This window comes from Anastrepha ludens, chromosome 4 (assembly GCF_028408465.1).
Source record: "Anastrepha ludens isolate Willacy chromosome 4, idAnaLude1.1, whole genome shotgun sequence".
In the NCBI taxonomy this organism is placed as follows: Eukaryota; Metazoa; Arthropoda; class Insecta; order Diptera; family Tephritidae; genus Anastrepha; species Anastrepha ludens.
In genome coordinates this window covers 61,216,583-61,239,975 of record NC_071500.1, presented here as the reverse complement: position 1 = coordinate 61,239,975, position 23,393 = coordinate 61,216,583, and the positions used below count along the sequence as shown (strand labels likewise).

Genomic DNA, 23,393 nt, shown 5'->3' with positions numbered 1-23,393 from the left:
CACGTTTAATATCTGCTTTATAAAAACAATTCCGGATATGAATGTATGTAGCAGCAAATTAAAAGAATAAACATTAAAAAATATATACAAATAAAAAACTATAAAAATCCCAAAAAAATAAAATTAAAGATTAAATTTAATTTAATTAAAAGCAAGTTAATAAAATGCGAAAATGTGATTTTTATTCTAAATAAAAATGCACAGATTTCGAGCAAAATGCCGACTTACAAAATTTATGTTAAAAAGAGGAAAACAAAATTACTGGTTAAGCAAAGGAAGTAATGGCAAAATAAGAAATAAATAAAAATATAAAAAACAAAAAAAAAAATTGTGTACATATTTAAAATAAATATACAAGTATAATTTAAATTTTAGCATAAGTGAGTGATGATCAGTTGCACGTGTTGATTATTGCGGAGAATACGAGCCGATATAAGTTTGGAAAGAGAATAAAAGAATTACGAAAAATAAGTACGCAAAATGCGGTTGTGTATTTTTGTTATCAGAGAAGGGTAAGTAAAAACTATCTTATGGTGTTTTCTTGTCTCTGTCAAATTTTCGTTTTCTTTTTCAAACTTTCATACTCTGACCAGGCAAATGCGTGACATTTTCTACCCTCTACAAAAAGTTAGCGTTTTTGGTTGGCTGTGTACACAAATTCATCCAAACTTCAATTGTTATAAAAAAGGGCAGTAAATCATTCTATTTCATTTATATAAAACATATATAATATGACACGGTGCTACAGAGAATCAAAACTTTTGAAGTGACATAATGAGCACTGTATTTAGCACTCAAATTTTTTATTTGTCGTTAAAAAACCGATTTTGGGTGTTTTCCGACACTTAAAAATTCGTAGCTCATCTGCATTTTATCCGATTTCCATTCTTGAAACAGTTTTGTTGAGGTAAATGTTAGTCCTTCTGATGTATGTCTTCTATTTTTCACGCTAAGCAAAAATAACCACAGATTTTTCAACACAAAACTTAAATTGTAGTCAATTTTTCCAATTTTTACGAGTTTAACGAAATGTTGTCAATAATATTGAAATGAAACGTTTATTTATTAGTAGAAATTCTTATACAGGGTGGGCCATATAGCGTTTGCTTTTTGAACCACCTATTTTTTTGAGAATTGTAACACAAATGACATGCCAAATGTGTTCAGATTTTTCTTAAAGGTTTGCCATTTACGAAATGGGACGCTATACGCTTGAACAAAGTTGGGAAATATTGAAAACCTATTTCCAAAGTGGTGAGTCTTCTTCTTCTTCCGCGGTTACAGTAGATGGCGAGCATTACCGTGATATGCTCAACGAGTTTTTGTTTCCAAAAATTGAAGAGGATGACATGGACGACATTTGGTTTCAAAAGGACGGTGCAACTTGTCACACTGCCAAAGTTACAATCGAACTTTTGGCTACCGTTTCTGAATTCCGATATCAATTGGTCGCCTCGGAGCTGTGATTTAAGCCCGTTGGACTATTTTTTCTGGGGAGCCGTTAAGGACAAATGCTATGCGAACCATCCATACACGAAATCGAAGTTGCCATTCATGAAATTGGAGCCCAAACAATCGAAAATGTGTTTAAAAATTGGGTTGATGTTGTTGTTGTTTTAACAGCATAGGTTTGGGTTGATCGAATGGCCTACTGTACAGCCAGTCGTGGCAGTCATTTGAACGATATTATTTTTCATTCATAAATGGCAATGCTCAATCTTCAAAATAAAAGAAAAAGTTTGAAAAAATATTGATTCGTTTTTTTTTTCTAGCCGATTCAAAAAGCAAATCTTTCCAATTTTTGCGAGCTTAACGAGATGTTGTCGATAATATTGAAATGAAAGGTTTATTTATTAGTAGAAAGTCTTATAGCTGTGTCTATTCCGAATGTAAAAAGCATTTAATTTCAAAAATCGATCAAAATGTGTCGAAGTAACGAAGTAAACTGAAAGTTTTGTTCATTACTTTCATATTTGCAAATTTAATGCGGTTCTCTGTTATTATTCGCGAAATACGTGTATAATTAAGAATATTTACTCATACCTGTGCCCATTCCGAATCTAGCAGGCATTATTTCATCAAAATTGATAAGAAATTTTCCAAGTGAAGAAATAAAATAACAACAGAACATTCTCGAGTTGAACAGAGACCGTAGAAGAATATTACAACGTCAAAAATAAAAAATAATGCAAAAAGTAACGCAATTTGCTGCCTTACTTCTGCAATTTTCTGACTTACCCAGACGTAGTATTACCTAACTAAACCTCACCTAACCTAATGTTATCGAAATCAATCCAACCGTACACAATGTGAGACAATCGAACCCATTGTGCTGCTTTTCTGCATTGCAAAAGGAAGTCATTTTGATTAGTTTGCAATGCCAACCTATCCAATCTGGTTTGTATGTTTGCTAACAGTAATAGTAGCCCCGCCAGGGTCGGGCATATCACCGGTCGTCTTCGTCTAGCTCATCTAGAGGTAGGCCCAGGAAACATACTGTTTCGGCGGGATGGGTCCAGAGAGAGAGGGGTCAATCTGGTCGATGTGCGTGATAGAGACAGAAAAGCAATTCATCTGCGTCCGTGCAATATACAAGTTTATGGCCGACATCGTCAGCTTTGAAAAGTTGTTCAAAGAATGTTACATCCTTGTCTCGTGCAAATGTCGCTTTGAATCCATTTTCCACAAGATTCCACTGCTTTAATCTGGACCCGAGAATTCCTGTTTGTCTTGATGATAGTCCTAAATCTCGTACAAGATCACGATAGTCTTCATTTGATACTAAATGGCGTTCATTTAAAGTTGCTCCAATAGGAATATAAGGTCTATCTACACTATCTGCATTTAAATTTCCGTCACTAGATTCAGATGAATTTTTTGTATTCTTTGTTGAAATTTGCTCGTCTTGGATTTTTCGTAAGACTGGTTTGGAGATAAATAGTTACATATAACATTCGCATACTTTATACGGTCACGAGTTTTGTAGTGATGACCTGTGACATTAATCTGACAAAAGTAGCAATCCTCCTGCTTGTGGATTTTCTGATAATGCCAAACCATCGGAATCGTTATCGGTAAAAGACGCGTGTCGTGTTTTTCATTTTTCCATTTTTTAATTGTAGTAGTGCACATTGAACAAACATATTCAGGTTCCAACCACTGGCTTTCAATGTAGGCATGTGCGTTCAAAAAGAAGGTTATATCCTTCAACCAAGGCCTTACTTTTTGCCCCAACAGCTGGCATGGAAGCACTCCTTAATCTCCCACCACTTCATATAGCAATCCAAGAGGAAGCAGCTACGCAAGCACTCATGCTACACATGAAAAAAAATTTCAAATTAGGCAACCTCACCGGTCACCTAAGTATCCTAAATAAAATCAAAAACACCATAAGCCAGGCTCAAGTCTCACACCACATTAACCGAACCCTCTGTTTCACAAAGGGATACACAGTTACCTTTCCTGAGAAAATCGAGTGGAAAACAAACCAAAAATGGATGAATGATGACTCACAAAAATGATACACTGATGGACCAAAAACACCGTATGGTGTAGGAGCAGGAGTAATGGGGCCCAGAATCCACAAATCGTTCACTCTCACCAGGGACACCACCATCTTCCAAGGGGAATTATACGCAATAATGGAAGCAGCAAACATCATGCAACGTAGAAACCACAAAAGAGTAAAGATTAAAATACTCTCGGACAGTCAATTAGTTCTAAAAGCTTTAGATAGCTATACCTACAACTCATAAACTCTCTTAGAATGCCACAAGGCACTCAATAACCTGGCATCCAAAAACAATGTCTCATTAATTTGGGTACCAGGACATGAGGGATATGATGGCAACGAAAAGGCAGACTTTCAAGCCAAAAAAGGGGCAGATGTAAACTTAATCGGACCTAGTCCCATGTTTGGATTCAACAAAAACAGCCTAAAACAAAAAGTAAAATACTGGGACAAAACTCTATTAAATCAGCATTGGAACAACGTAGAGGGTCTTAGACACTCCAAAAAGTTCCTAAGTTTCAACGCTAAAAGAGCTAACATAGCCCTCACGTTAAACAAAAAAAGCATTCGCCCTCTCACAGACGCCCTCACGGGTCACTTCACCTGCAACAAACACCTACATAAATTAGGCATAACTAACACCAGCTGCTGCAGACTTTGCTGCGAAGATGAGGGGTCTATAGAACATCTCATCATCGAATGTCCGGGGTTGACGCTTAGAAGGAAAAGGTTTTTGAACAAGTTCATGCTTACAGATGAAGACCTTCAATCACTTCCTCAGAAGGAGGTGGTACAATTCATAAGCATAACAGTCAATAGACAGCATAGGGTGCACAATAGATCAATATGGTCGCAGTGCTAAAGGACCATACCTTAACCCTTTACTATCATTAACCATTACTTTTTGCGAATTCCAAACGATGCTTTTTGTCAACAAACATTCCGCAGATGTAACAAAAATGATTACGCTTATCACACTTTTGATTGCAAACGGTTCTGCGGTGTCATGCAAGCTTCGGTTGGTCAATTTGGATTAGGTAAGCTTGAGTTATAATGAGTTTTGATATTTTAGATGTATTCATAGTTGTGTAAACTTATTGATGTCTTTCAAAATTAGCCAGAATGAGCAGTAAAGCACTATCGATCATGCGGTATTCTCTCGCAGTTTCGGTACAGCTGGATTTTTAAAAATGTGGAAAAAAACTTAAAAGAAAATCGTAACTTTTACAGTTCTCAATGTATAAAGATGAAAACATAGCTTCTTTCGAGCACATTTTATTGCAGTTTAAAAATATGTATATATTTGTGGTGCCCGTTGGAGAATAGTCGCCGAAAAATTGCATTACATTGAAAAAAACGTGGAAAAATTGCAAAAAACAGAGCTTGTTACTGAAAATTTCTTTTGAACGTCAATCATTCAATCTTAGAATTATATACATTCATAACGCACATACAGCTTCCTTCCCAAGACTATATTGAAATAAAAAATCGGTTGAAAAATGGGTTAGTTATGTATTTTTACTTCATCAAAAACACCATAAATCTGTTTTTTAACAATAAGTAAAAAATTTGAGGGTGTTTTGAATTTTCTAAACACAGTTTTGACCTCTTGACCTAAAACGTGCACTATATCACTTGAAGAGTTCTTTCGATTTTTTTATTTTGTAGCACCGTGTAATTTATAAATATGTGTGCATAAAAATGTACCATTCCCATATAAAATACGAAACGTCTTCACAGGGCATATAGCAATACCATATTTTCGTAATGTCTACTTTATATTGGAGCCACATTTTCTCGGAGAAAATAAAACACTATTTAATATAGCTGATCTCTAAACTGGTACAGTAAAACAGTTTGTTTAAAAATCTGGAGGATTTAGTTCCGTTGAACAATTGACATTTATTCTTCATCTGCAAATCTTTGTAGGTACTAAGTTTAAAAAATAAACAAATATTTGGCGCGTACCCTTCTGTTAGGTGTTTGGCCGAGCTTCTCCTCCCATTTGTGGTGTGCGTCTTGTTGCACAAATGGTTCCACAAATGGTTTTCGAACGACAAATGGTCTCTATGAGCAGCTGTTTTTCATAGCGAAAACACAATCGAAGGCTTGCCACGCACCAACCCATTTGGCTACGGCGGCCGCCACTATTAAATATAGCTCGTTGCCACGACAGTCGCCTCTACGTAATCGGAGCGACCAAGATTTAGATCCGGCCAGGGACTGTCACTTAAGCAGCATTCCTCGTATATATCTAGGATACGTGTATGCTGCTACTACAACAACAACGTTAAATATAACTCAGCTCTAAACCGGGTACGGTTTAAACTGTATGTATAAAAATCTGCAGGATTTAGTTCCGTTGAACAATTGGCATTTATTCATTATCTTCAAATCTTTATACTAAGTTTATATGTTTATATTCATATATATGTATGTATTTACATTTTTAAAATTTTGCAGAAACAACATGTCAACACATAATGAGTAAGCCTTTAAATTACAGCTATGCATGTGTGCATATGTATGTATGCCTCTATTAATTTTGTTTTAATTTTCTTATGTAAAAGTGCAAAATTATTTAAACGTAGTTTAAGTCAATATAAAATATGCGTGAAACTTCAACGTGCCATATAATTTTAATGTACGCATCAATGCATAATTAATTTTAAAATGCACAAACTTATTTCTAAATGACGCCATCCAGGCATCTCGCTGCTACAAGGTGACGTGAATTGTGCTGCTTCTATCTAATCCCAACGGCTCTTCTTCTTTCGTGGTTTGCCACTTTCGTCGGCGCCACCTGCTCCACTGGATGTTGGCTGTGATGCTGGCAATATAGGTGCGGGCGCCGCAAACACGCCGGTCTCTGGCACTGTTTTCTCCCAGGTGCGATCACTGGAGGCGCGAAATTGGGACATGTATTGGGCTTTGTATGCTTCGCGCATAGCCGCATAACGATCAGTTGCTGGACCAGCGGCTGATATAGATTTGCTTATCGATGCAAACGATGAGTTTTCGTTTGATGAATTTGACTTTATACTGCTACTATTAGCTCCACTGCGTTCACGATAGCCCAAACCGGTACCACCAATGGCAATTTTTTTGCCCTTTCCCTGTTTGAAACGCGAGCTTCGAAACCATGAACTCTTCATTGCCAATTCCATTAAATCGTCAGGTACTTGCTGATCGGCACCTTCTAAGTTGCGCACCAAATGGCCGGCAAATTCTTTGTCCTTATCTGTGACCAGAGTATATGCGGTACCCTTTTCACCGGCGCGCCCAGTTCGACCTATACGATGTGTATGAGTATCAATATCGCGTGCGATATCATAATTTATAACGTTGCGAATATGTGGTATATCAAGACCACGCGCAGCCACATCCGTGGCTACTAGTATATCGCATTCCTTCTTCTTAAATTGTGTTATGACCTTATTACGATCAGCCTGATCTAAGTCGCCATGTAGAAGTAAACAATTGTACTCTTTTAGCATGAGGTTATTTGCCGCTGTCTCGGCATCAGCTTTTTTCGTAACAAACACCAACACACTGCCTTCGGAAAGGAACTTTACCAAATGACAAAGTAGCCAGTTCCACTTTTGAAGTGGATTGGGAAATACATAAACATATTGAGTAATATCTTGATTGGCTTCATTTAGGTCACCTTGCACGATGCGCACTGGATCTGTGAGCACATCACGCGCCAACCGTTCGATACGCTTTTTGAAAGTGGCGGAGAAGAGCAGAGTTTGACGATCGGGACGCACGTGATTACAAATAGAGCGCACCTGTAATGAAATATTAATGTAGCTTATAAAAATTAAGCAAAATATTATAAATCAAACCTGTGGCTCAAAGCCCATGTGGAACATACGATCTGCCTCGTCAAGAACTAAAAACGTTACCCTCCGCAAATTCGTTGCTTTAATCTTTACCATGTCGATCATTCTACCCGGTGTGGCCACTATAATCTCTGCACCCTGCTCAAGTGCTTTACTCTGTTCCCATTTCGAACCACCTCCGTAGCAACATACTACGTTAATGTTATATACTTTGCCAAACTTCTTAGCTTCATTGTATATTTGCAGGGACAGCTCACGCGTCGGCGCTAAAATCAGTCCAATGGGTCCATCGCCTTGCCGTAATTCCCGCTGATCCATTATGTGTACAAGCATTGGCCAGACAAAGGCTGCTGTTTTGCCCGAACCTGTCTTTGCAATGCCTATAATATCTCGCCCAGCAAGTGCCGTTGGTACCGCCTGTGCTTGTATTGGTGTTGGTTGGGTATATTCAGCTCGACGTATTGCTTTCATTAAACTCTCGTCGAATCCGAAATGCGCAAACGAGGACACTGGCTTTGGTGGTTCCGGTCCTGTTACTTTTACGCCAAGCGTTTTGCGCAATTCCCGCACCTGCTCTTCCGAGAGGTTTGCAATTTCCTCATGTGGTGTATAGAAGTTCTTTTCGAAAGGTTCATATTCAATCTCAGAGTGGTATATTGGAGGTAGAGGATCAATATCTTTCTTCTTGGGAGGTGCTATTGGATTACCGTCTTCGTCATATTCTATTTCAACATCAGAACCATCGTCTCGTAGACCGGCATTGGGATTTTCTTCCATATAACGATAATAACTTTCCTCGTCATCTTCATCGTCTATATCTCCACGAACACCTTTTGTGTTCCTAGTGCCGGCAACCTCTTCCACTGGCGAAACAACAGCATGCTCTTTGCGCACTTTTTCCTTTTGCACTTGCTGCTCAATGCCGGCCATAAATTGATCAAGGGGATCTTCATCAGATTCGCTATCTGCCTTGTTATTCTGTACATATCCCGGCGAACCAGGAGCTGGAATGTACGCACGCTCTGGTGTTGGGTCCTCGTCATCATCAAAATATTCATCTTCAGTATGAGCTTTCCGTTTGCCGACAAAATTCTGGGAGGCAGTAAATTGGCTTACCGAGTCCAGTGATGTATATCCGTGCTTGGTAGCCCCTAAGAAGCCTGCGGCACCGCGAACGCTGGCACCACCCCGTTGATGTCCACGACTATTGAGCGATAATGGTGGCGGCACAGCATTCATAGATGCACCGGCATTACGATTTTGGTTAACTTTATATGGAAAACCACCACCGCCAATGCCTCGGTAATTACTCATTTTCGATTAAATACCCTTGTTTTTTTTCAATTCACTATCCACAAATAAACGGATGAAAATTAACTTTTTCGTATAGAATCTACTTGCAGTCTGATCGATGAAAAAACAAAAATGTCAAAAAATGAAACAATCGCTTTTACTTACGGCGCATCTCCACTGGCAATCAAATATTGCGAATCAAGCTGAAAATGGTCGTGCAGATCAAGCATAATCTTGCTTGAATGTCAAAATCTGTGAACAAAAATTGACAGTTCAATGTGATATAAAAGAAATTTAACAATTTAGAGATCAAATAAATAGAAATCTAAAAATTTTAAAAAGTTGCTTAAGAAAAAGGAAAAACAACTTTTGGACTAAAGTGAAAAATTAATAAAAAAATGTTGATAAATCAATCTGTTTGTGGTATTTATGCGATAAAACTGTTTAACAGGCTAGTGGAATTAATACAAAAAACAAAAAAAAAATACCAGTCAACAATTTCAACAAATGATACGAGTGGCTTATGATAGCTAAAATATGATACAAATGCTTTGGTTTCGATGTTGTCAACATATCTTTGAAATACCGCGTCAATTGTTGTTTTTGATCGTGTTGTCGATTCAGTGCGATTGTTACACATTTTTAAATTGAATGTTGTATTGAGAAAGTCAATTAAAGGAACCGCTGAGTCCAATGCAAAATTTACGTTAAAATCGCCACTTAAAATCTTTGGAACTTTATCGTAATCTGCTCTAAGCAACTATTAGGTAGTGTAATATAGGTATACATAATGCCTTCTCGCTCAGCGTGGCTCCGTAATACGCCGGCGCGCACACATACTTACTAGCATACATACAAACATACATACGTATGACGTTTGAACTAAACACTAAAGCAAGTAATAGGCAGTGTAGTATACATACTACAATACTCACTATACTAGCGTGGCTCAGCAGTACTCAACCACACACATATACCTATATCAACATATAACGCTTCGTAGCCAAGAGTGGGAGGCTACGAAGCACCGCACAAAGAGGAGGCGGAGAATAGGGAACGCTGTATAACTGTGCTCTATCTCATTCTCTCGCAGGCTATATACTATAAGATCTATATGTATGTCTCTTTTTAGTGTCGCTTTTTCGTTTCATCGAGTTTCAAATCCCTCCCAACGATTCTAAAGAAGTTTTCACTTCAAAAAAACAATTCTTTATTCAAATTTTCTTTTTTTAACTTCTCTTCTGATTTTATGATGCATTGGGGCACAAAAAATCTTTTAGGTCGAAGTATCGGCCATTCGGTACTCTACAGACATTACATTCTTATATATGTTGCCACTGCGAAAATTTCGTACAAATGAAAGGGCTCTTCTATTCACTATTTCCCCGCTCGCTATTTTTATGCCTGGTAAACTTAACGAAAAATTTGTATGCGAAAGCCACAACAAAGTTATCAAGCAAGATACGCCGCTAGCGACTATGGTCATACCTCATTAGACTGGTATAACCCACTATCGTACAAACATATGTAATTTAAGGCAGCCCTATTCCCGCGTTGCCAGTATGTGTTCATTTATAGCAGTGGCGTAATATATCCGCCACTTGCTAACGCTTGGCAAAATGAAGAGGCCTATAGATGTCAAAGCACCACTAGAAATATATATCAGATATATATTAAATACATTTTTCAGTTGCTTTGCAAAAATTTTATAAATTTAATATAACCGGTAAAAATTACCGGTGGTCTGTACTAACGTTCATATAATTTGATGTCTGTAGTTAAGGGTTAAACTGACAGTTTACGACATGTAATAACTAACGAGTTATTTATGCTAAAATATAATGTTTTTCATTAGCACTAAAAAGTTTTCGTAGGCTATGTATTGTCTGTTATAAGTATGCCTGCGGGGTCGTAGGTTAGATATGTTTAGATAGTCACAAAATGCATGCACTGCAAAAGCTAACGAAACACAGCTCGAGGGCAAACAGCTGATTATTTGATATTGATGCAAGCAGGAATATTTGTTGACAAAGAAAAAGGAAAATATGGTTGAACGTGCAGCGGAGGACTATGCAAAAATTTTGCAAAGCATAGATTTAGATCGTGAGGTGAGAATTGGAATGATTTTAATTGTTTTCCTAACATAATTGTATCTACCCAACTCCCAATTTTACCTAACTCGCTTGTATATGCGCAGATTAATCCGATTTGTATAAATATCGAGGATATGTTAACACGACTTGATGAATTCGAAACATTGCTTTCAAGCGTAAGTGACCTTCATTTTTATTTGTAAACAACTAAATATGTAAACAAACGGATTGTTTCGCAGGTACGCGCCGAAAATAACAATATTTTAGAAAATCACGTTGGTGGCATAATTGCATTTAGTGATCATTTTCACAATCTATGTAAACGTATCGATAAGCTGGAGCAGTTCGTGGATATGGTAAATACTAATGTATATGAAGTAGAGAAGTCGGTGGATATTGCAGAGCTAGAGCTCAACGTAACAGATTACAGCTTAAAGAGTTTACTTATTAAACCACTTCTTGCCAAGGCCAAAGCAACAGCGTTAGGCTCCGAGACAGTGGAGCAATCGGCACAAAGCAATTTAAAAGATGGCGAATTTCAGTCAGTACCAGTGTTTGAAACCAACCTCCACTTTGGAGGCAGTCAAATTAGCTATAGCGAAGAAGCTCAAGAAATGAAGGAAAGCTAGTCAAATTTGGAACGTTCGTATTTTCCTACTCAATGAAAATCTTCGACAATTTGCAAATACCTTAAAGAAAAATATACTAGAGGTATTCGTTTATAGCAAATTTTATTGAAAAATGGAGAAAAAATTAGTTAGTTCGATTGAGGGATGAGGTAAAGAGTTATATTAGTTAGTTCCAAATATTTAATCCGTAAGCATGAATAATTGCAATATAATTTATGAATTAATAAAAAAACTTTCTAAGTTACGTACGTATTACATATCGTTGTATATACTCAACTATTACAGATATATTTAAGGAATATTAAATAAATGACTTTAGTCAGAACTCCAATAATAGTACGAATTTATATACTTGCGTCTATGTTTGCTATGGGCTTATTATTAAGAATTAGCTTTCACAATTCTGACAAAAATAAATTTTTTTTAGCCGCCGTAGCTGAATGGTTTGTGCGTAGGCTCAAATCTCGTGCATGAAACACCAAAATGATAGAAAAAGTTTTTTCTACTAGCGGTCACCCCACGGCAGGCAATAGCAAACGTCCGAGAATATTTCTGCCATGAAACAGGCCCTCTTAAAACATATCTGACGTCAGTATCGGCTTAAAACTGTAGGCCCCTTCATTTGAGCAACAACACCAAGACGCACACCATAAATAGGAGGAGGAGCTCGGCCTAACACGAAAAAGGGTGTAGGCGCCAATCATTTACTCTTATATAGTATAGTTGATTTTGTTAATTATTATGGTCAGATCAACAAGCTAATTAATTAATTTGTGTACATGTATTGTACATATCTTAAAGCTCGCAAAGTAAATTTTCAAATAATGCACATTAAGGAGTTAGCATAGTTTCAGTCCGCGTATGGCAGACTTCAATCGTATACCACTTCGCTTCGAGATGCCAACGGCTTTATAGTTAATTTGGTGTGAGCAAATTATTAATACCATTAAATATACAATATAAACCAATTTGGGCCGACTTTTTCCCAGTTGTTTATTTGTTTTTTGCATTGTAATTTATGGGACCATTTTTTCATATTGAATTCAAAATAAGTCTTGATATAATAAAACAAAATTTGGTGCATTTGCCTGAAGTTATACGTACTTATGATATTGCTCTGCATGCTTTAGATAATTATCTACACGATCATTCTTTTTTTCAGTCAAATTATGCCACGCTAATATTTAGCCGCCGTAGCCGAATGGGTTGGAGCGTGATTACCATTCGGAATTCACAGAGAGGTCGTTGGTTCGAATCTCGGTGAAAGCAAAATTAATAAAAACATTTTTCTAATAGCGGTCGCCCCTCGGCAGGCAATGGCAAACCTCCGAATGTATTTCTGCCATGAAAAAGCTCCTCATAAAAATATCTGCCGTTCGGAGTCGGCTTGAAACTGTAGGTCCCTCCATTTGTGGAACAACATCGAGACGCACACCACAAATAGGAGGAGGAGCTCGGCCAAACACCTAACAGAAGTGTACGCGCCAATTATTTATTTATTTATAATATTTATACTTTTGCGTACATCCAACGGCGGACCTGAAATGTTGAATTAGGCATTCGAAAAGGTTTTTAGCGAAACCATACTAAGTGGTGATTCATTACATAACCGATTGCTGGTATTGGGGAAATATGTTAATCAATAAATACTTAAGTCCATACGATACAAGCATATGCACTCACATACATGTATGCACACAATAGACAGACGTTTGCAAACAGATTGAGAAGATTGTTAACTTTCCACTTATTAACACTGTTGCTTATATATTAAAAGGGGGAAACCGCGATAAAAGTGTACAAGCCGTTTATATATGGACATACTATTTACATATATATCTCCAAAATTAGGTCAAAATATAAATATCAATTTTAGTTTAATATACAAATACGATAATCTGCCTGAATTCATATTGATATTTAATTTTTCTTTTCGAAAGCAATGCTTTACTACCCCTTTCCAATGCGCATCGTATTCGAACCAAATACTTTATGCCTCAATTAGCGCAAATTACTGAAAGGTTAACAATTTGAGTAAACACATCACGACAGTGTAAAACATTTTTTCACTTCTCCACTGGCTTTGTTGGTTTTCCGTTTTAAATTATTTTCCTTTAACTTTCTGTTCATGTATAAAAGCCACGATATTTTGGTTACAAAAACAGTATCCGTTGATATTGCGAAGGTTACAGTTAAAGGTTCCAAACGATGCGGAAATTAGTAAGTTGTTCATTTTTTATTATGCCATAAAGTGAGACTAATAAAATTAGAAACATATAGATTATATTAGCCAGTTTGCTAGTATGCTGCGTTGCAGCTCCAACATCACAACAGTCCTCGCATGAACACAAAGGAGATAGTGTACTGTTACAGCGTCCGAGTCCCATCAATCCTGATGTACCAAGTGACCCTAAGCCTCATGAGAAAATCATTAAGATCACGGATCCAAAAGAGATTATAAAGCATAAAAGAGAAGCTCAAGATGACCCATATGATCATATTTCTCGATTTGCACCAACTGTGCACCCTGCAAGTCAAGTAGGAAAAGACGAGTCACCGGAATCCGACCAAAAACATAGTAAAGAAACTGATTCTATTCATCGTCGGCAAAAGCGGGGAAAAGAGCAAGGTAGAGATACAATAAAATCAGCTCATAAACCAGCGTTGAAAAAGGAAAATCCCAAGCATTCACGCAGTAGTAACGTGCAGACACCAGCACCAGCACGTGATTTGCCAAAATCACGGCAGCGTCGACAAGTGGACCCACATCTCATTGGAGCTTCTACAGCTGGGGTGACACCTTTAATTTATGACGAAGACAAGAAGCCGCACGATGCTGAAGCGCAGCCTGAAATTACACCTGAAGAACAAGCCACACCGACATTGGAGCCAAATACCCATGAAATTGCACCAGTTAAACGTGATATACCAGTACCTTTAGTGCCAAAATACCACCACCCAGAAGAGTCGCCAAAAAGCGAGGCAATCGATGATTATAAAGTTGACGTAAAGAAAAACGAACAAGAAAAACCTGACGAACATCGCCCAAAGGATGATGACAGTGAGTCATCTGAAAGCAGCGAGAGCGATGAGGATTCTAAAGAAACGGCGTCGCAAACATCCACTCAAAATTCACAGCAAATCCATCAGGAACTGCATTCACAGCTTCATGAATCTCACATACCTCCAACCGCAGAAGTACATACTGAGAAGTTAGACATTAAACCGGCAGCGGATGTGCAGCCTGCGCAGCAGCAGCATCAATCCAATGATAAGACAGAAGAGCCAGTTTCGCCTATTGAAGCTCCAAATCACACACCTGGACTGGATCAATTAGCTAGCGTTAAACCGACTCAGATCATTGCTTATGAAAGTCCGGCTAACGAGAGTGATATTGCCATTAAACACCCTGTACCTGTTGCTGAGTTATTTTCCAGGTAAATAAGACACTAACATATTTCTTTGTGCATCTGTAAACATTTCAAATTCTTCTATTTCATTAAAGGCCAAAACAGTAGAGAGGTACATACACATGGGGACACTGTGTTGCATTTTCACTTTAAACGCATACATAGTTGAGCATGAATAAAACGTGTACATATTTAAACATTAAACAATAATAACGAACTTCATTTTTTACCATAAAAATATGTTAAACTGCCACTTCAGAGGCCAAACAAATTTACAAAATTTTACTACTACAACAACAAAATTTTCAGTTCCGATTTGTTCGATTGTGCTGATAAGAGTTTCTTCAGGTGTAATACATACATATTCTTACCTACAATTGTATGTGTATGTGTTTTTTTACGAGGAGAAAGCATCGAAAGCCATGCCCCGTCTGTGTGGGTCTTTAACCCGAACTAAACCTCCTACCGCCAAAGTATCGATCCCCCGGTACTACCATTAAGTATGATATATCGCCGGGAGGCGGCATGCGTGCAAGACGTGTCTGTCCTGATGCAATACGTCGCAAGTAGCGCCTGCTTATTGCCACTCATTGTTTAAATCATTTGTGGAGAGAGCCAACCCTGTCGTATCAGTACTTTCCCGCCCGCCATGTTCCTGTCCATACCATAGAGAGGTAAGTTTTCAGTTTAGTATCGTTTGCCCGCATTTTCGTGGAGCTCTTCATCTGCTGTAGGTGGTGGTTGGACTCCAATAACGGCATTCGGTGGGCGGGAGCTTAAGAAGGTGATAATGGTCTCCCAGTGAATGTCGTTTAATGTCTGTTAGTCTTGTCCTGGATGTCGTCGGCGTAGCTTAAAAGGTTTTGTTGTTGTTGTAGCAGCATAAACATTCCCGTGCATTTACGAGGAATGCTGCTGAAGTGACAGTCCTTGGTCGGATATAAATCCGGGTCGTTCCAGTTACGTAGAACCGACTGTCGTGGGAACGAGCTTAAAAGGTGTCTCCTGACATGCTTAGGAGAAGGCTCTGGCTCAAGCAGGTGTCTACAAGGGTGAAACCTGCGGTAGCACCCCAACAGGAACTGCTTGCTGAGCAGTTTATTATGCTCCTTGACAGATAGCATATGGACCTCGTCATGAAGGTGTTGTATTGGGGGCATCAGGAGGCAACCCGTCGCTGTGTTTTGGCATATTTGAAGCTTTATCCACTGCGAGTCACGGGTTCCAAGCGACCAGACAGACGCAGCATAGTTTAGAACCGGCCGACCAATTGCCTTAAATGTCGATAGCAACAATTCTTTGTCTTTGCGCCAAGTGCTGCCGGCAAGCGATTTGAGGACCTTGTTGCGATTTTGGACTTTAGTGGCAATTGCGTTTGTGTGCGCAGAGAAGGACACCAAACTGTCGAAGGTTACACCCAAAATTTTGGGATTGTTTACAGTCGGAATTGGTGTGCCATCGACTTTTACCTTGAGGGGCAGTTTGAACTCCTTTGTCCAGGTGGTAAAGAAGTGAAAAAGCGAGAAAGGTCGGTGAGGTAGTTGTTCACTTTGGAGCACAGTCCATCGATGTCATTGCCCGACGGCCATTATCGAGCAGTCTTCAGCGTATTGAACCAGGGAGACTCCCTCTGGTGGCTGGGGGAGTTTCCAGATGTAGAAGTTGAACAGCAAGTGTGAAAGGACACCACCCTGCGGAACACCTTGCTTGATCTTCCTCTGTTTCGAAGTTTGGTCACGAAAAATCTCTGACGAGTGACGACCGCTCAAATAATTGGTCGACCATCTCTTCAGCCCTGGCGGGAGTGTCGACTGATAAATATCATCTAGTAGCGTGGAATAGCTGACTGTGTCGAAAGCCTTCTTCAAGTCCAACGCTACTAGGCCGTTCACGCCTTTGCCTTGTCTGTTCGCTGCTGCATTACTTCAGTAGACGTCGGCAGGCATTGCTATTCAGCACCAGTGCTGCGCTACAGCAGAGGTTATCTTCAAGAGTTTTCCTAAGTCCTCTGAAACGGGGTCATACGAAAAGCACATGCCCACCATCGTTGTCGATTCCTGACTTGTAGTATGGAGTCTCATCATACCAAAAGCGATGAAGGTATGCTTTAAAACATCCTTAACCGCTAGAGATTTGGGGAAGGTAGTAATCGACTTCTTCGAGCTTTCTTTTAAGCTATTCCTCCACTCTGGGGATGTGGTGGTGGGTCCACCTGCCTTTTGTTGAACTATCTTTATGTCTTAATGCATTTGGTTATGCGTGCTTGAATACATATGTATGTATGTGTAGATGTGTTACTTGTGGCAGGATGAAATTTAAAATTAACGAATAAAATTTCATTACTTAGACCCTGGACACTAAATTTTTGATGACTTTTAATGGTCAACTGTAATGAAATTGCCAATCGAAAAGCAATTCGATTGTGAACCAATGAGCTGCCATTTTGCATATTTGGTAGCTAATTGGTATTTTTTACAACGCTCACATTGGCGGCGTCTTTGATAATTTTAGTGCAAAATATGCTTCGCCCAGAATCTGAATCCCAGGAGCCGAGACAGCCACAGGAATGAAATTGTGTTCTTTAAAAAAAGGAATGTTTGCTCTTTCAAATAAAACAATTATATACAAAAAAATTTTATGTGGTTAATTTTTTTTATAATAATTGGAAGAATATGCCACTCACTATATGGCATATGTTCTTTTTTTAATTTGCTTCTAATCAAACATTGAGTAAGTGATATATTTTTGGGCACATGGAACAATTTATCCAAAAACAAAAATCGATACATATGGATCCCAGTACTAATAATCAGATTGAGCGAAAGGATTTTTTCTTCCTTCAAAATTTGTTAACAAAAAACACTCTTGTAACGTTGTTAAATTCAATCACTAAACACACGAAAGTTAATATACTTAGATATAATATTAAATATAAATAATATCTAATATCTATCTCTTCAAACTGAAAACCGCACCCTCAGGAGGCTTATAGTGTTTAAGTAATTTATTGTTAAAGTTGTGTAATTTGGCGGAAAGTTGGAGTTGCTTTAGTTTAAAATTGACAAACATTTTTGAAAATATAAACATATACAATTTAATTTTACAGGAGCGTCGACTGCATAGAACTCATTTCCACGTGGGCGGCCTTAATACAATAATCCCCATCCCCATCATCAAAACTGAACTAAAATATTTCATTTCTGTTCATATTTTTATTTTCATTTGCAGGCATCCGGCAACACAATACTGATGTCAGTTCCAATGAATTGTTATAATATATATTCAGTTCAAAATTGGAAAATGTTGGTATTGGTAAATGCATTTGCATTTAATTTTCAGTGAAATATTTCGAATACAAAGATAAAAATATGTAAAACTACGCGTGTGAGTGCATATTTTGTGAATTCAAGTGAAGTTGATAAAAATATATATAATATTATAATGTGGAAATCTATAGTAAAGTTCCCGAGTGCACTTTGAAGGCAAATAATTACAAAACTATTATTTCCGGAATAATTGAGAGTTATAAAGATTGTTCCTGAACCACGCCCTAACACTCCACCAAGTTTCTTTAAATAAGTCATTATATTTTGCTTAAAATTGCCCATGTCATATACTCAACCAGACCCATATGTTTTGTTAATAACTTTTGAACGGAGAAAACAAATTATATCGCTCCTTCAGATCTTTTATACTGGGGCCAATATAAAACGATTGACATTCCTGTTGATTTTTGACGTGATAACGTCTTATAATTCGATTAAGCCGGCTGTAATACGTCGTTATCTTGCTCAATCGACGTTATTTTGCTCATTCGTCGTTATCTTGCTCATGCGTCGTTACCTTGCTTGAACTGCAAGCGAGAGCGCGGAACGAACGTCAAAGACCACAATCGGCCCCGCGTTCGGCAACGTTCAACATCTGGCTCTCTCCTACTTGAGTGAGCATATATATGTATGTATATGCGCATATGTATATAAGTTCATACCTATTTGTATTTGCATGTGCCTTCTTCCTGTGTGCATGGTAATGCTCCATTTCTCTGTTGAAAATAGCACGATGATAGAAAAAGTAGGAAATGAAAGGGAGTGTTTCGAGTGTAAAGTGTCTAGAAAAAGTCGAATCGATGATGCTGCCTCTTAGTGTTGTTGCCTTATTAACGTCTGATGCGCAATCGAAGTTGAACATATCTTTCATGAATTTGATAAATGTTTCGTCGTTTTTCACGTTTGTGTAAATGTAACTTGACATATTCCATTGTGGTTCCATTTACCTCCTTCTCTATATCCATGCAAAATATCTAGGTTAGGTTAGGTAGTGATGGTTGCCCAGAGAATAGGGCCCACTTGGACGAAAGAAGTTTGGTTCATCCTTTGTGATACCATTGAAAGAGGGGGAAAGAGGTGAAGGAGAAAGGGAAGGGATGGGGAAGGTTGAGTGTTTGTGGGCTACGAACGGTGACTAGTCTGGGGTTGTGCTAACCTCTTTATGCTGCTGATGAAGTTCATCAGATTTTTGTTATCAACACCTGCTATATCAGCAGGCGCAGAAAATAAGTGAGAACCAAGATGCTTGAATCTTAGTCCCGCGAAAGCTGAGCAGCTAAGGAGCAGGTGCTTCCCCCTCATCCTCCATACAGCTGACGCAAAACGGACTCGAAGAAATTCCGAGTCTCACGGCATGTATACCTCGCGGACAGTGTCCCGTGAGGATGCTCACGAAATTTGAGACATGAGATTTTGTCATCCCCAGAATATCACTCGAACGCCTCCTATCCAAACATGGCCAGAAGGACTTCGCGACCCTACACGTTCGTGTACTTGCCTAGCGCTCGCTGAGATGGTGCAAAGCCCATCCTCCCAGGATTAGAGCGCAGGTTGTCAAGGGGATCCCGATCCTCTCCTTTCGCGGCCACATTACCTCACAGGTCCCTTGTCTGGCCAGCCTGTCGGCTTCCCAGTTTCCTGTAATGTCACTGTGACCAGGTACCCAAATTATCTTTATGCGGAAGAATTCTGATACAATCGAGAGAGAGACCAGACATTCTCTGACCAGCTTCGAATGCACCATAATAGAGCCTAGGGCCCTAATTGCCGCTTGGCTATCGGAGTAAATATATATACCATCTTAACAGTTATTACGCAAGTAAGTAGCCAGTCAGCGGCTTCTTTAATTGAGGCCACCTCTGCTTGGAACATACTGCAGTGGTCCGGTAGCCCTAATTTGAGTTTGATGTGGATCTCTTTACAGAATACTCCTCCTCCAACCCTACCGTCCAGCTTCGAGCCATCCGTGAGCAGGTTATCGAGGCTCTGTCCCCAAGTGTTGCCCCCCGTCCACTCCTCCCTACAAAATATCAAACAAATAAATTTAAAATTTTGTTTTGAAAATTGCAACCATTACATCAGTATTCTCTTATGACGTTGTCACGTAAACTATCGTCAGTAAACCGACTTTACAGACAACCCCTTTTTTTAACAATTTTTCCATGTGCCTTACCAATTGAATGTTGCCGACTTTCTTTTATAAATTTTGCAAATTATAATTTAAAGTAAAATCTTCTAGCACCCTGTGAAATCTTCTGCAACTGCCAACTGCGAGGTATGTTTAATGTACAATATTTATGTTGTTTTCTAAATTTCAATTTGTACGTGTCTTTTGTGTTTCGTGCTTTCCGATTAAGTATTTAAGCTATAAAAATGTTTAAATATACTCTATTATTGTTAGGAGTATGTGTTGTAAGTATTAAACAATTGTGTGTAATATATGCATGCTTCATTCTACAAAAAACTTTCAGTGCAGCATTTTAGCAGAATTCACATCACAAGATTGCCGTGAACTCGGATTTATCAAAGCTCAACTGATGTGCTCGTCCTGTGAGAAATTGAATGATTTCGGTTTGGATGCGATAAAGTAGGTCAATATTCCTTTAAATATACATTATTATAGAATAATACTAAATGAGCCGATTGACACATGTATATATGCAGATCACATTGTAAGGAGTGCTGTACACCCGATAAATTGCCGGCTGCCCAGCGGCGCTGGCCTAAAGCCATTCTTGAAGTATGCACTTGCAAGTTCCGTGCATATCCACAAATTGAAGCGTTCATAAAGAGTGGAAGGCCGGCGAAATATTCGAATTTGCAAATCAAATATATGCGTGGCCTTGATCCGACTGTGAAGTTGCTGGACGCGAGCGGTAATGTGCAGGAGACACTTTCGATAACTAAATGGAACACGGATACGGTTGATGAATTCTTCGAGACACATTTAGAAAACCCAGCTCGAAAAAATAAGGGGAAGATGGCTTATAGCGTGGTAGAAGAGGAGGATATCGATTTTCTTGAAACGAACCGAATTTAATGAACATACATTTAGCGTGCTTAGCAAAATTTACTTCATTCCTCTAAGCTTCCTGTGCTTACATTTATAGGATCTGGATTTACTTAAATACTTATCCGTACCGTCTATTCTACATTACCTGGACGATCCACATTTATATTCGGCCACGGCACGTCACTCCAGCAGCATTCCTCAATCATCTATGTGCATTGTTTATGCTGCTACAACAAAAACAACATTTTTAATATCATTTCGCAGCAGTTGCTTTGTAGTTACGAAATTTAACATACTCAATAGCAGGCATAAATTAGAGAATTTGTAAATGTATGTAAATGTATATATAAGTATAGGTATTTTTGTTTAATTCCGAAATAATCTGTAAAACTACCTCAGTTTTGGTCTTATTGGAAATTTGTTATTAGGCCCACTCATCTTAAAAAAAAAAAATAAAATGTAACTGACGTTTAGTGGTATGCTGAACTACAGCCAGTTATTTACGAAGTAAATGTATGTATGTACATACCTTTGCATTAGCTATGTAAAACAAACCAATAAAATCATAAATTCAAAGTCAATACTAGCGTTAACTATTTTCACTACATATTATTTATATTCGCTGAAATATTATAATTACTAGTATCACACGTGATCAACCAATTCGACCAATAATAATAAGATACTGCTACAACAACAACAACCAATAATTCCCATTGTAATTAGTTGTTTTATACGATTTCACTTGTATATTTATCTTTGTTTCCTTATCTTTATCTCTATCCAAGGTTTAGCTTTGGTGTAGCGTATTTTTAACATTAGCTTTGACACCAATTTTTAACTACGTTAGCTGGCCCTACTTTGAAATGAAAATATACTGAATTTACGCAACTTGCACACATACATACATAAATACATTAAATCTTGAGTTACATATATGTATGCCGAATTCTGCACGATAATTTCACATGTATTCTCACACTCGTCCAATCAGTTGTTGTCCAGACGAGAATGAAGTATCGTTGGTTGATTTTTTTGGTATACCACCAATAGAATCTAAGCTATTTTGTAAACATACTTCAAATGACGTCACCCCATCAGCTGATTCTGTAAAATTCGCTCAGCCGAATAACGGTCTGTTAAATAGCTCACCTTTGAAATCTTTTCACCAGGGAGCTGTAAAAAGACTTTAGAATACCAGACTAAATACGAACCAATCAGTATTTGATAAAGTTATCCTCAATGCAGGCGATCATGGGCATTCAAAAATTAAATAGAATATTTATGTATGTTTTATACATACATATATACAATTTCAGTCTCCGACTATCACTCGCAACGTTCGGACGTTAGTTTTACTATTTGCGCTAGTAGTTCGGTTAAACAGCGAATTTTCATTCTTCCTTTTAGTTTCTGCTTCTTACATTCATACACGTGTTCATTTGATTTTGCTATATTAATTCTCTATATAGTTCACAAGTGTCGCAGTGATGGCCCCCGGGCCCCCCGTTTTAGGGGAAAATCGTTTCTCCCTACTATCTGAAAGCCCGAAAGCGAAAAAGAAAATATCTATTTTGAAACTTCAAAGCGATTTTCCTGAACTACCAACTATCCACAAATCAGAACCGAAATTTGTAGTTGTTGCATCAACCGACGCTGGCAAGCCTCTTTCCGCATACTCGTGTTTCGCAGTACACAGAGGGCTTAATGCTATCAGTAAAGAAATTATATCAATATCTAATTTAAGAGATGGTAATCTCCTCTTATTGGTAAAAACGAAGTCTATAGCAGAAAGATTTATAAAGAGCAATAATCTAGCAGGTATTTGCCAAATTACTTGCAAATTACATGAGCAGCTTAACTATGTGAAGGGTACCATTTTCGCCCCCTGCCTCAATAATATTCCTGAAAACGAAATCGTCGAAGAACTCAAATCTCACCATGTGGTGTCAGCTTACAAATTTACAAAAACCGTGGATGGAGTAATCAAACCAACGGGAGTTGTCCTCCTGACTTTCGACCTTTACAACTTGCCAAGCAAAATAGATATATCCTAGCATAACGTAAAAATACGTGAATATATTCCCAACCCGATGAGGTGCAAATCTTGTCAAATGTTTGGCCATACGATAAAACATTGCAAGAACCCACCGAGCTGTGTAAACTGCAGTCTCCCACCACACCCCCCACAAAACTGTTCACGCGTTAAATGCGCCAATTGCGCCGGGGAACATCCCTCCTCCTCTCCACAATGCAAAAAATTTCAGCAGCAA

General features: G+C 38.3%; 4 protein-coding genes across 4 annotated transcripts; 3 read left to right on the top strand and 1 right to left on the bottom strand.

Annotated features, from left to right (window-relative positions):
- Positions 1 to 5,853: 5,853 nt before the first annotated feature.
- LOC128862594 (ATP-dependent RNA helicase DDX42) lies at positions 5,854 to 8,838 on the bottom strand. Its single transcript, XM_054101318.1, has 2 exons — positions 7,360 to 8,838; positions 5,854 to 7,302 (listed from the first exon to the last, which is right to left on the bottom strand). Exons 1-2 carry the CDS (start codon positions 8,668 to 8,670, stop codon positions 6,262 to 6,264), a joined length of 2,352 nt encoding a protein of 783 aa, XP_053957293.1. The 5' UTR covers positions 8,671 to 8,838; the 3' UTR covers positions 5,854 to 6,261.
- Positions 8,839 to 10,639: 1,801 nt separating this feature from the next.
- LOC128862593 (biogenesis of lysosome-related organelles complex 1 subunit 4) lies at positions 10,640 to 11,626 on the top strand. The gene is made up of 3 exons (XM_054101317.1): positions 10,640 to 10,757; positions 10,847 to 10,918; positions 10,982 to 11,626. The coding sequence occupies exons 1-3, from the start codon at positions 10,695 to 10,697 to the stop codon at positions 11,369 to 11,371; spliced, it is 525 nt and encodes a 174-aa protein (XP_053957292.1). The 5' UTR covers positions 10,640 to 10,694; the 3' UTR covers positions 11,372 to 11,626.
- A 1,857-nt stretch (positions 11,627 to 13,483) lies between these two features.
- Positions 13,484 to 14,994, top strand: LOC128862592 (neurofilament heavy polypeptide). The gene is made up of 3 exons (XM_054101316.1): positions 13,484 to 13,591; positions 13,652 to 14,808; positions 14,877 to 14,994. The coding sequence occupies exons 1-3, from the start codon at positions 13,580 to 13,582 to the stop codon at positions 14,887 to 14,889; spliced, it is 1,182 nt and encodes a 393-aa protein (XP_053957291.1). The 5' UTR covers positions 13,484 to 13,579; the 3' UTR covers positions 14,890 to 14,994.
- Positions 14,995 to 20,404: 5,410 nt separating this feature from the next.
- Positions 20,405 to 21,163, top strand: LOC128861553 (selenoprotein F). Its single transcript, XM_054099758.1, has 3 exons — positions 20,405 to 20,519; positions 20,579 to 20,694; positions 20,772 to 21,163. The coding sequence occupies exons 1-3, from the start codon at positions 20,481 to 20,483 to the stop codon at positions 21,145 to 21,147; spliced, it is 531 nt and encodes a 176-aa protein (XP_053955733.1). The 5' UTR covers positions 20,405 to 20,480; the 3' UTR covers positions 21,148 to 21,163.
- Positions 21,164 to 23,393: the final 2,230 nt, after the last annotated feature.